Genomic DNA, 13,014 nt, shown 5'->3' with positions numbered 1-13,014 from the left:
GCCGACTGGGAAGTGGGGCAAACCCCACCCAAAGCACAGACCATGTGGCCACATACAGTAGCACGCAGCGTGGGGCAGGGGTTCGGGCCCAGCAAGCGTCCCAGTTGGTTCTCGCGGCTGTCTTTGAGCCCGGACGCGCTGAGGTGGGCAATCCGCTCCTTCCGTTGGGAAGTCAACGCCTTCCGGCGGCTTTTCGGAGCTGCTGCTTTGGCGGGAGTTGGCGGCTGGTGTGAGGTGAGAGGCGCGGTGGTCGCTCCCCGGTGAGGCCAGGTCAGAAGCGGTCCGGGATCATCCAGGGGCTTTTCTGCTTCAAGAGCCTGGTCTGAGCGGCCTGTTGGGGACTGGGCGGAAGTCCAAAGGGAGGGAGCGCCGGCCATGCGGAGCCTGTGGCGGGAATGAGTCCTTGTGGGGCGTGGTGTTGCGGAGAGCCCCGCTTTGCCTCTTCCTCGGCGTTCCGTTCCCCTACATCCAGAGGGGCATCCAGGACCTGATGTGGGGCAGGTGCCCTTCGCATATATTGGGGTAGCTCGGGGAGCGCCTGCCACGGGTCTGACGAGGGAGCTGAGGCCTGAGGGGCCCTGGGCGGGGGCTGTGGGGTGCTGAGGCCATGTTTGAGCAGAGCCGGAAGGTGAAGTTCTCTTGCGGCTCTCTTTAGGGCACAAGCATTCCAAACGGGGGCAGGTTTAGAGATTTACCCTTGATCAAGGGCTGGACGCTCAGATGTGCACAGGCTCAGGTGTCAGTGATAAGGTGGAGGCAAACGGGAGGGCTCCTGCTGTCGGGCTAAAGGGACAGTGGCGGCCAGCTGGGCCCTGTGGGGTGTGTGCTCAGAGACGCCAGAGCTCAGCTTTTTCCACTACAACCGCGACTAGAAACTTTGATTTTTTAAAAAAACGTATATATAACAAGCCCTGTGCTGTTCAACGTTGGTTTTACTTCATAAGGTTTTAGCATGTTGTATAGCCAAAGAAGTATATATATGTATCTGTGAGTTGAATTTGCCTTTGGGTGCCAGTTTGCAGCCTCTGCTGTGGGAGTCCTGAGCTGAGTCATTAATTGGCAGAGGGAGGTTACCCCTCACCCTGGCTTTGACTCTGCTTCCGTAGAGCTAGCACAGATCTAGTGGGGTAGATTTTGGGATTGGGGATGGTCTGCAGCTAGGGGACAGACACCCTCCTTGCAAAGCAGGCCTGGGTTTGTAGGCTTCCTGTACCATGTGTCTATGAACAGGGCTATGCAAACATTTTCAAGATACCAGAGTGCCTTTGGGATGAGCCCTCCACGGCACCCCAGACCCTGGGCACTGCAGGGATCCTGATGCCATTACTGCTTGGCTTCATGGCTGGAAACTGAGCTGACTGGGGAAAGGAGGAACACGCCTGGAGAATTCTTGGGAGGAAGTTACCGTGGGTCAGCTGGCTCTTCCTGGTTCCCTCTTGCATGCAGGGCGGATGGCTGGACATACAGAGATGAGCCCGTGCCCTCAGGACACTCTGACCACGTAGGGAGATGAAACCATAGCCCTGGAGGAGGGCTTCGAATGGCTCTTTGCCCGGCAGGCTTGGGCTGGGGAACCCAAGGAAGAGAAGTAGGGCTTAGAGTGTGTTCCAGAAGCATCATGGACTTAGAACCCTGGGCAGAATTGGGTGGGTGGCTGGGAAGGGAGAGGCTCCTAGATGGGCCTGATCACAGTGTGGTGGGGATGGGGAAACATGATTAGACCAGCCCACTCATCAGGGTCGTGCCGAGAAATAGGGAAGAGAGGCTTTTAGGCCCCAGTTTTTGAGCCAGGAGGCATTCAGTGCTGTTTGAAGGAACATAGATATTTATTAGTTCAGGGAAATATTGTGGTGGGAAGGAGGGGCTGAGTAGATACAAGTGGTGTCTTCTGTGGAGAACGTTAATGTGCGAGGGGAGTGATTGTGGAAAATCTATCTTGTCCCCAACTAGATGCTCATTCCTTGCGAGTATTCCACTGTGTTCTGACCCTGAGTTGTCCCTCTTCTATTAGCCAGCTCACATTCCCGTAATGTTTGGGTGGTTACAGATCTGTCTCCTGGTGGGGAGGGGAAGGGCAGCTGAGTAGGACCTGGTGGCCTCATGGCGATAGTCTTCTTCCTCCTTGGCAGTCTCATGCCTCCTTCCTTCCAATCCAGCCCTCATTCTTTCCCTCTGCACAGAAAGGATCAGCATCTCCGGTACAGCCCCCATCTGTGCTAGGAGATGGCTGGGTGGGTGTGGATGGTAAGACAACGGATCCCCCTCATGTTGGCCTGAGGAGGGCCCTGACCTGGATACTGTGAGACCTTTCGAGGACAGCTGGCTCCTTTGTGGGACCAGTTGGGTTTGGGGCAGGGCCTTGATGTGAGTCAGCCCCTAGTTTCCAGCCTAGGTTCTCACTCCTGATGGCCGAAGTGATATCTGTCTGTCCTGTGATAGGGGGTTGCAGTTACCGCAGGAGGCCCTGGATTATGGTTCAGATTCTTATGGCCCCATCCGTGCACCTTTCCCTGGCTCAGGTTTCTGTGGGGAGGAGAGTGCCAGAGGTGACTGGTTCATGGTTCTTCTAGGCTCTCATGGCCACCATGTTGGAAGGCAGATGCCAAACTCAGCCAAGGAGCAGCCCCAGTGACCGAGAGGTACTGTGGCTCCTCCCATTCCTCATATCCCCTCTGCTCTGCCACCCTTCTGCTGTGCCACTCACTCCTAGGGCCTCAGTTGCTACATCTTTCCCTCTCTCCTGCCAAGGACTTTGAGTCCTCTCATCTCTCCTCATCACCCTTTCCAGACTAGCCTGTGGTCCTCAAGGTTTGGGATGAAGCTGGCATCTGTCACCCCATTCCTGGGAAGTATCGCTCCTTTGTGGGTCGCTGTTGCCAGACCTGCACCCCGAAGAGCTGGGTGAGTGATGGTAGGGCCAGGCCCCAACCAGGAAGCTTGGTTCTGGGAGCTGAAGCTCTGGGAAGCTGCTTCCTTTATGTCCCTGCAAGCTTGGCTCTTCTCTGCCCCATGCCTCTGCTTCTATCTTTCAGGGGAATGGATGCACTAGTATTGGTTGTATGGTTGGGCGGTGGCTTGTTCCCAGGCCTGGGAGGGTTGGGTGGGAGAAGTACAGAGGGGCCTAAGTGGTGGTAGGGTGTGCCCAGAGGGCTGGGTTCTCATCATGCCTGTGTCAGTTTTGTTGTTCAGTTTTGCGGACATCACCCACTCAGACTTGCCCAGCACTCAGCGCATGCTTGAAGACCTCTTTTTTGGTTCATGTCATGTGATGGTGGTGAGGGGGCACAGATTTCTCATAGAGACCCGGACTATGTGTCCTCTGCTATTAAGATAACTTCCTGGAGACTTTCATATGCCATTCTGAAAGAGGGTGCTTCTGTACAGGATACAGCACTTCAGTTTTGAGCATGGGCCCCTTTTTCCCGAGCCAGCCTAGGATCTGGGGTCAAACACCTTTTGCGAAATACTGTGCTGTAATCTTTTCTCCTGGAAGACTTAGCAGGCCACCAGGCAGAGCCAGAGGGGCAGTACAGGGGCGTTTCTTTGCCAGTTTGCAAAGGCCCCCCAGGACATGCTGTCTCTCCCCTTCTCTTGCAGGAGTCCCTCTTCCACAGAAGCATAACGGACCTAGGCTTCTGCAATGTGATCCTGGTGAAGGAGGAGAACACGAGGTAGTCAGAGCTAAGGACTGGAGCAGGCTTGGGGACAGGGCCCCTTGGGTGCAGGGCTGCTGGGGCCCTGCTTTTTTGGTGCCATTTTCTTCCTCTGATAGAGAAAGAAGGGCCCCGTCCTCTGTTCCATACACAAGCCTGCAGGGAGGGGCAGACTTGGAGCTCTCCTGCAGTTCCTTCTGTGAGCATGTATGGATTGCCCACCGTGTTTCAGGCTGTGAACCTGTACCCGACTCAGCAGGGTGAGGGGTTGGAAAGGGGCACAGATGGACAGGCAGTTCCTCTTCCTGCTCAGGTGTTCCTAGTACATGGGTCTGGGGGTGTGGTCCCTTTCTGACTGAATAGCCTTCTGTGAGTCCTAGTGGAGGTGGACCCTCTCTGAAGGATCTTCCCTCCTGCTCTGGGAGCTGTGCCCAGGTTTCGGGGCTGGCTGGTTCGGAGGCTCTGCTATTTCCTGTGGTCCCTGGAGCAGCACATCTCCCCCTGCCAGGATGCCCCACAGAAGATCATGGAAAGCACCGGGTGAGGAGGCAGAGAGTGAGGTCTGGCTGGCATTTCTGGGATCCTGAATGGGATGGCAATGACACTAGGTAGGGGTGGTTGAGAGGCCTGGCTGGGGCAAGGCTTCTAGAGCATGAGCTTTGCCTGGGACCCTTCCTTAAGGAGGAGAGTGAAGACTGGAGGCCGTGCCCTGCCGCAGCCTCATACCACTCCTTCCAACCCCCTCACAGGGTGCAGAACCTCCTCTCAGGGAGGGTCCCAGGAGGTGCTGGGGAAGGCCAGGTGCCCGATCTTGTGAAGAAGGAGGTACAGCGCATCCTGGGTCACATCCAGGCTCCACCCCGTCCCTTCCTGGTCAGGTAACTGTGCTGAGGGGCACTCACCCTTGGGCTGGGGACACTGTCCTTCTGGAGAGTGGGTGTTGGCCGGGCTTGGGGAAGTGCTGGACTCTCCTCCTGGGTTGCTGGATAGTGTTTACCAGAGTGGGCTGCAGCCTGCCTTCACCACCGCCTCCCATCCCCACATTTCCCAGCACAGGTCTGAGCTTATGTTAGATGCAGCGCACTGTTCCAGGGAAATGGAGGGGTAAACAGAGATACGCGTGGCTGCAAGAAGGAAGAAACAGGGCTGAGACAGAATACCAGGAAGGGGACGAAGAGACTGTAAGCCAGAGCCAAGAGGAAGAAAAGGAGCCAGGCTTGTGGGTACAAGAATGAGGGGAACAGTCTTGCTAGAGGGAATAGCCTGAGCTTTGGCCCTGAGCAGGAAAGAACTAGGTTTGCTCAAGAAGCTGACATGGTTGGAAGCCAGCAAGTGGGGGGTCGAAAGCTGTGGGAGGTGAAGTTGAGAGGCAGAAGGGATCAAATCATGTAAGGCTGTGCAAACTTGCACCAGATCTCCAAGTGCAGTGAAAACCAGTTGCAAGGTTTTAAGTGGGAAGTGACGACATGGTGAATTGGGGTCAAGAGTGGAGACCAGAAGGGCATCTGGAAGGCTGTTTTTTGTTAATCCAGGTGAGAGATCATGGTGGACAGTACAGGTTGAAAAGTGGGTTGAGAGATTGAGGTAATATTAACAGGACTCACTGAGGGATTGGATGGTGGGAACAGGGGCAGTGAGGGGAAAGGGAAGAAGTTACAGAACAGCCCTATTTCTAGCCTACTTTCTGGTGGTATGGACAGAGAACAGGCTTTGGGAGAAGTGAGTTGGCCCAAAAAGGTAGTTTGGACAGAGAGAGTTTTGGTACCTGACATGCTTGTGGAGACACTGAGGAGGCAGTTGCATATAGGAGCCTGGAGCTCAGAAGAGAGGTTGGAGCCAGAGACACTGCAAAGCTTTAGCATACAGATGGTGTTTAAAGCCAAGGAGATGAATGAGTCCCTGAGTGCAGGTGGGCTTGGGGCGGCATGCGTCAAGCTCAGCTGTCTTGAATGTGCTGAGTGGCTAACTGAGCAAAGACAGAAAGTAAAGGTTGTTGGTGACCTTGACCAGCCCTCTGCTGTGACAATTCCTTGACTTTGTTAAGATTTCTAGTCCCTTGATCTGCCTACCTTGAGATCAGCCATCAGCCTCCCTTTCTGTGTTTCCTTCCCTCCAAGCCTAGCTGAGATTGCAGGCTCAGGATTCTAATAATGCTCTTGTGAGGGAGTCATGGGCATGACCCCCCGCTGTCTACCTTCTCTTTGCACCTGAGCAGCCCAGTGTTGCCAGAGAAACACACACCCGTGGACTGGTTTCTTTGCTAAGTGCAAATGTCACAGGCACACATGGCACCCTCCAGAGCTCCCACCTAGCCTGCTCCTTTTTAGACTTATCCACTGTCAACTGATTCCCCATCTCATGCTTTACAGAAAGATAAAAGCCATCACATGGGGACTGGCTGCTTATCCTCCACATTTCCCTGCTACTACAGCTATGTGTCTGTCCTAAATTAAAGCTGGTCCCAGGCCAGTGTGGTGGGTCATGCCTGTAATCCCAGCATTTTGGGAGGCTGAAGCAGGCAGATTGCTTGAGCTCGGGAGCTCGTCACCAGCCTGGACAACTCAGACCAGCCTGGGCCATCTCGTCTCTCCAAAAAAATTAGGTACAGTGGTGCATGCCTATGAGGTCCCACCTACTTGAGAGACTGAGGTGGGAGGATCGCTTGAGCCCAGGAGGCAGAGGTTGTAGTGAGCCTAGTTTGTGTTATTGCACTCCAGCCTGAGCAACAGAGCAAGACCCTGTCTTAAAAATTAAATAGAGCTTGTCCTCCTGTTGGGCTGGGGGGACAACCCTACCCACCTGCCCACCACGGATTTTGCCCCTGCAGTTATCCCCTTCCCTTCTTCTATCACTAATCCTTCCTTTTTATTTCACCTTTTCTGGTAGTTTGCAAAGACCAGGCTGGGTTCTGCCTGGAGAGAGGCTTGGTCCTCTAGTCTCCTTTAGGGTAAATTGAGGCAGATGCTCTGATTCTGATGTGAGGCAGCTGCACCATGAGGTCGTGGGAGAGTAGCAGTGTCTGGTGGGCATGAACTGTGGTGTCAGAACTTCCAGTCCCAGCACTGCTACTTCTTAGCGTTCACTACCAGGAAGCAGTTCTGTAGCTTCCCTGAGTCTCACTTTCCTCTTCTGTGAAGTGAGGATAGTGGTGGGGCCTGCCCTAAGGAGCACTGGGCGGCCCTCCAAGTGCCACGGGCCGAGCGTCACTCCTTGCCGCACCTCAGGCCTGGTGTCCCTCCCCAGGCTGTTCAGCTGGGCGCTGCTGCGGTTCCTGAACTGCCTCTTCCTGAATGTGCAGCTCCACAAGGGTCAGATGAAGATGGTCCAGAAGGCCGCCCAGGCAGTAAGGCCCGCCCTCCATTGGGATGGGGATGGTGGGAGCAGAAGGGCAGAGGCTGGGCCAAGCCCTTAAGTCAGGAGCAGTCCCCATCTGGTCCTGCTTCCTGGCCTCTCTGCTCCCAGCCATACAGCAGTCCAGTCCCCGTCAGCTGGTGGGAAAAATCCCCTGCTCTTTGCCGACCTTCCCTTTATGTCTCACGGCCCTGTTCCCACGGGGTTTCCTCTAACGTCTTTCCATCATGGTCTTAACAACCATTACGTCAGGGCATCAGCGCAGTTACCTTAAAAGTTGTCTAAAGCCTCCTTTGCTTTTGGGAAATGTGCTCAGAGGAAGAACACTGCAGCTGAACTGTCCCTCCCTCTGGGGCTGTCCTGGGTCTTTGGCTGCCTGTGTCCTCAGGGTAGGGCAGGTTGGCACTTCCCTCTGGCTCTCCCCGGAGCAGGGCTCGCCGCTTGTCCTCCTCTCTACTCACAAAACCCTCCTGGACGGGATCCTGCTGCCCTTTGTGCTGCTCTCCCAGGGCCTGGGTGTGCTCCATGTGGCCTGGGACTCCCGTGCCTGCTCCCCTGCCCTCAGGTAAAAACCTTTTTCCTCTAGACATACGTGGGAGTAGTCTCAGGCTGGGGCGGGATGTGTATTGGGGTGTGTTGGCAGCAGCTCCCTGCTAAAGGCCCTCTTCCTGGCCTCTGTGTTCCGAGCCATACAGCAGTCTAGCCTGTGGGGCTTAGGTGGAGGGGTCAGCCACAGGGCCTAGGGCCATGGCTTCGCCTCAGGGTATTCAAGTAGGACACAGGCTGGCCGTGGGGGAGCTGAGACTCTCACTAGCCCCTTATTCATTTACATCTCCAGAGCCCCTTTCCTTATCAGGCTCTGCCCTATGTCCCACAGAGCTCTGCTGAGGAAGCTTGGGGGGCTTTTCCTGCCCCCAGAGGCCAACCTCTCCCTGGACAGCTCTGAGGGGCTCCTTGCAAGGGCTGTGGTCCAGGCGGTGAGTGCCCCCAGTGGTTACATATGGGCCAGGCTAAGGGGACAGGGGTCTGTTTCTGCTCTGGCCTTAACACCCCCTCTGACCCCTCCTATTCCAGGTCATAGAGCAGCTGCTGGTTAGTGGGCAGCCCCTGCTCATCTTCCTGGAGGAACCTCCTGGGGCTCTGGGGCCACGGCTGTCAGCCCTGGGCCAGGCTTGGGTGGGGTTTGTGGTGCAGGCAGTCCAGATGGGCATCGTCCCAGATGCTCTGCTGGTACCAGTGGCCGTCACCTATGACCTGGTTCCGGATGCACCATGTGACATAGACCATGTGAGAATGTGAGACCCTCCAGCCCCTTGGGCCCCTAGGTGGACACCAGCTCCCGACAGGAGGCACAATATTGTGTCCTGTGGCTGAGCCCCTCTTAGGGCTGCGGGGGGCACAAAGGAATCGTCCTTACAATCATCTGGCAGCACCTGTCAAGGCCATTAACATCATCTCATTTCATCCTCTGAAGACCTTGATAGGGAGGGATTTTTCCTGTGTCATGGATAAGAAAAGAGGAGCTTGGGACAAGGTCACACACCAGTTTGGGCCTGAGATAAAACTGAGCAGAGTGGGACCAGAGGATACCTCTGGAGACCAGGATGGGTGGCAGCCCTGATGTCTGCCTGAGAGCAGTGTCCTTGGCGAGTATAGTTATCCTCTCCCTCCTTGCAGGCCTCAGCCCCCCTGGGGCTGTGGACAGGAGCTCTGGCTGTCCTACGTAGCCTGTGGAGCCGCTGGGGCTGCAGCCGCCGGATCTGCTCCCGGGTGCACCTAGCTCAGCCCTTTTCCCTGCAGGTATGGAGCCAGCTGGGGAAGGCTGGGAGTACCTAGGGGAGGTGTGTCCTGGGCCTCTTGGGAGCCTGGCCCTCAAAGCCACTGCAGGGATAGCTTTGCCTACTTCCAATGGGCTGTGTGCAGGTTTCCTGGTGGGCCCGAGCAGGCCACCTAAGAGCCTTCTCCTGGGCAGGAATACATCGCCAGTGCCAGAAGCTGCTGGGGCAGCAGGCAGACCCTGGAGCAGCTACTGCAGCCCATCGTGCTGGGCCAATGGTAGGGGCATGGGAGGGTGCGGTCTCAGGGGCAAGGCAAGCAGCCCTTCAGCACCAGCTTATGTATCCCCCGTATACACACACTAACAGCCCTCCCTCATCAAATATCCTGGGGTCATCTAGAATAGTTCCAGGCACTTACCTTGCCAACAGCCTGAGTGTGGGATATGGCACAGAGGCCTGGATGGGACTGGGGGTTATAGAAGCCATCTCTGTCCTGGGGCTGGGAGGGGGAAACACCCTCACCTTTTAGAAAGCTCTAGGCATTTCCACAAGCTGTTTTTGTGTTTGGACCCTTCATCCTGTCATCTGTGTCTCTATCTCAGTACTGCTGTCCCAGACACTGAGAAGGAGCAGGAGTGGACCCCCATAACTGGGCCTCTCCTGGCCCTCAAGGAAGAGGACCAGCTCCTGGTCAGGAGACTGAGCTGTCATGTCCTGAGTGGTGAGGGTAAACCAGATCTGGGCCTTTGCGGGTGGGTCACTGAACCATCCCCTCTCTCGGGGTCAGCCAGTCACCAGGGTTCTCCATTCCAAGTGAGTGTCTGCACCTGAGGCCTTCTGTGGTACCTCGGGGACATCTGAAGAAGAATGGAACCTTCCTCCTACAGGAGGAGCAGGCAGCCAGGGCCGTCATGAGGGAGCAGCTAAGTGCATGCACAAAGATGGCTGCAGCTGCTTCCCCAAGGCCACACCCAGCCCTGCCTTCTGAGCGGAGTCTCCTTAGCTTTGCATGGGGATGGTGTTAACTGAGTGGAATGATATGTGTAAGGGGCTTAGCACAGCGCCTCGGCAGAGGGCTCTTATAGGGAGATCCATCTGTATCTTCTTCAGTGCCCCTCTAGTAGACGCTGTGGGTTGGTGTGTGGGCCCCACGATGAGATCCAGGGAAAGCCCCGAGCTCCTGGCCTGGCTCTCAGCCTGTGTGTGATAAACACCACTGCTCCGGGTGTATGTTCCTCCTCCCTAGGGTGGAGTTGGGATATGTGGCTAGGAAGACTTGCCAGATAATGGAGGGACCAGGCTGCTGGGCCTCAACCCGACCAGCATCTCCACCCCCTGCCCTGCCCCACTCCAGCCAGTGTGGGGAGCTCTGTGGTGATGAGCACGGCCATCATGGCGACGCTGCTGCTCTTCAAGCACCAGAAGGTAGGGGGTGCAATGTGGTGGGGACCTGGGCGGTTGGGGGGTGGGGATGTGTGGCCCTGCTGCTCAGCCCTGCTCTGCCTACCCAGGGCGTGTTCCTGTCGCAGCTCCTGGGGGAGTTCTCCTGGCTGACAGAGGAGATACTGTTGCGTGGTTTTGATGTAGGCTTCTCTGGGCAGCTGCGGAGCCTGCTGCAGCACTCACTGAGCCTGCTGCGGGCGCATGTGGCCCTGCTGCGCATCCGCCAGGGCGACTTGCTGGTGATGCCGCGGCCTGGCCCAGGCCTCACGCACCTGGCACAGCTGAGTGCTCAGCTGCTGCCCGTCTTCCTGAGCGAGGCTGTGGGCGGTGAGTCTTGAGGTGCACGGGGTAGGTGGGACGTGTGTGCAGGGGTGAAGGGTGCAGCTCCTTCCTCTTAATGGACCCTCCTCCCCCAGTTTGTGCAGTGCGGGCGCTGCTGGCAGGCAGAATGCCACCCCAGGGGCCCTGGGAGCTGCAGGGTATATTGCTGCTGAGCCAGAATGAGCTGTACCGCCAGATCCTGCTGCTGATGCACCTGCTGCCGCAAGACCTGCTGCTGCTAAAGGTCAGGCCTCCCCTACCGCCCACTTGGTCCTAGGCCTTCCCCTCTTGGTGGTAGGAATGGCCCATCCCTCCCCAAGCCCTACCTCTGAAACCTCTTGGGTGGTAGGTCTGACCTTGTCCTGCCTTTGGCTAGGCCCCTGCCCATGTGCCTGGCTCTCCTGAGGCCATATGTGTGCCTTTTTCTCCCCAGCCCTGCCAGTCTTCCTACTGCTACTGTCAGGAGGTGCTGGACCGGCACATCCAGTGCGGGCTCCTGGTTGCTGAGGAGGTAGGCAGGGCAGTTGGAGTCAAGACCCTTGCCTGGAGCCTGGCCTTCTACAGCCTCCCACCCTGAGTGCCAGCTGCCCCAGGCTCCTCCTCTGCCCTGTGTGTGCTGTGGGGGTGGGCAGCCCCTGGCTTTGCAGTGGGGAAGCCTAGTTCGCACCTCTGCTCCCTGTACCTTGGGATATGGCCACCTATGCCCCGGTTCTGTGTGTGTTCTCTCTGGATAGCACTGGACATGTGTGCCTCTGAGGTTCTCTGCATACCTCCTGCTCCCCACATTTCTTGGCCCTTGAGGGTGGGAATTCACTTCCTCTCACTCTGCAAGTTGGCCCAGCAGGTGCTGGGGCATGGCTCTGGCCATCCTCTTGGGTCTCTAGGTGTGCTTTTACTGGTTTCACCTGCATGTACCTGGTCCGGGGGTGTAGGGTTGATCCCTGGCCAGCTTGTCAGAGAACAGTGTCTCCACGGCCCCTAGACCCCAGGCTCCTGGCCAGCTTGTGACACAGGGCGACAGCGATTGAGCAGAAAGCTGCTGTGGAAACTGAGTGGGGACTTTACTGATAGTGACAGTGATGACTTCGAAGAGGCCGAGGGCCGGTACTTCAGGGTGTGTTTCAAAAAGCTGCCCCTGGAGGGAGGTGGTAGGGAGGCGGTGGGGAGCTGCACTCACCCTGGCCTGTCCCCTCCAGCTTAGCCAGCAGTCACACTGCCCAGATTTCTTTCTCTTCCTCTGCCGCCTGCTCAGCCGGCTGCTCAAGGCCTTTGCACAGGCTGCTGCCTTCCTCCGCCAGGGCCAGCTGCCCGATACTGGTGAGGCCCTTGTTCCCTTGCAGTCCTTGAGGCAGGCTCTGTCTGTGCTGGGCGCCAGGTCTAGGTCTTCTCTCTGCTGCAGAGTCGGGCTACACAGGGCAGCTGTTCCAGTTCCTGCAGGCCACTGCCCAGGAAGAAGGGATCCTCCCTGAGTCCCAACCAGTCAGCCCAGGCTCCTGGAGGCAGTGGTGTTTGCTGGTGGCTGCTGTCCCCTGCTGGACAGTGACAACCCAACTCTAGGAAGGCGGGCTGCAGAGTAGAGCGGGTCTTCTGTCCAGTCTGAGCTCTATCCCTCCCTGGGCTTCTTTAAACAAGAGGAGAGAAGCCTGTGCCCAGTGGCTCCCTGTCCTCACCACCTACAGCCTTCATTTCTCTCTTCTCTCCAGAGTGGGCGGACGTAAACCTCGCCAGCAGTGCTATCTAGACCTTCAGAGACTTAGGGGTGAGAGGAACCAGTGTCACCATCTTCCTGTCCTCTTGCTCCCACCCCAATAGAGTGGCTCAGGGAAACCCAGCTATGTCCCCATCACCCCACAGGGCTGGCCTGATGGTGCCTCATTAAAACCCTGGGATTTACTTGGTGTCTTCCAGCAACAGATGTGGTGATGGGTTGGAGAAGGTGGGATGGTTTCCTGCCTCTTGGTCTCCCAGATCACTGGCTCATCCTTCTAGGTGGGGTATTGGGGCTGCTTTGAGGCAGCATTTGCACTGAAACACTGAGGTCTAAGGGGCCAGAGGTCTCAAGGCAGGTTTCTGGGGGACAGGCCTGGCCCCTGGGCCATGTGGACACAGTCCCTGTGGTGAGCACACTCACAGCCCATCTTCCATGGCCCAGGTTCTGCAGCAGACACCGAGCCCTGCAGGCCCCAGGCTCCACCTGTCCCCTACTTTTGCCAGCTGGGACAATCAAGAAAAACTAGAACAGTTCATCCGGCAGTTTATTTGTAGCTAGAACTGTGAGGAGGAGCCTGTGCCGAGACTTCTCAGCCCCAGAACACAGCTGTGTCCTAGAGCCAGAAGACAGAAAAGAGGCTGCAAACCCTTAGCTGGTCTATAAATATAATCATTGAGGCTTGAGAGTCCCTTGCCATCTCTTGCTTTCTCCCTCCTTTGATGTGATAAACAAGGGGACCAGATGAGTTGTCTTTTCC

At 56.7% G+C, this 13,014-nt stretch overlaps 1 protein-coding gene across 1 annotated transcript; it reads left to right on the top strand.

Moving 5' to 3' along the window:
• The first annotated feature begins 2,576 nt into the window (after nucleotides 1–2,576).
• Nucleotides 2,577–12,961, top strand: LOC100593075 (glycerol-3-phosphate acyltransferase 2, mitochondrial). Its single transcript, XM_030826942.1, is given in 22 exon segments — nucleotides 2,577–2,639; nucleotides 2,789–2,840; nucleotides 2,843–2,901; nucleotides 3,598–3,671; nucleotides 4,089–4,193; nucleotides 4,403–4,531; nucleotides 6,897–6,996; nucleotides 7,436–7,569; nucleotides 7,882–7,981; nucleotides 8,079–8,291; nucleotides 8,682–8,804; nucleotides 8,977–9,059; nucleotides 9,385–9,503; nucleotides 10,137–10,207; nucleotides 10,294–10,552; nucleotides 10,642–10,790; nucleotides 10,980–11,057; nucleotides 11,529–11,660; nucleotides 11,743–11,863; nucleotides 11,946–12,009; nucleotides 12,248–12,305; nucleotides 12,699–12,961. Coding segments are annotated over 22 exon segments (2,403 nt in total). The 3' UTR covers nucleotides 12,816–12,961.
• Nucleotides 12,962–13,014: the final 53 nt, after the last annotated feature.

The sequence above is a fragment of the Nomascus leucogenys genome, chromosome 14, assembly GCF_006542625.1.
Source record: "Nomascus leucogenys isolate Asia chromosome 14, Asia_NLE_v1, whole genome shotgun sequence".
NCBI lineage: Eukaryota > Metazoa > Chordata > Mammalia > Primates > Hylobatidae > Nomascus > Nomascus leucogenys.
The sequence above is the reverse complement of the archived record's forward strand: the minus strand, read 5'-3'. Positions and strand labels throughout refer to the sequence as shown.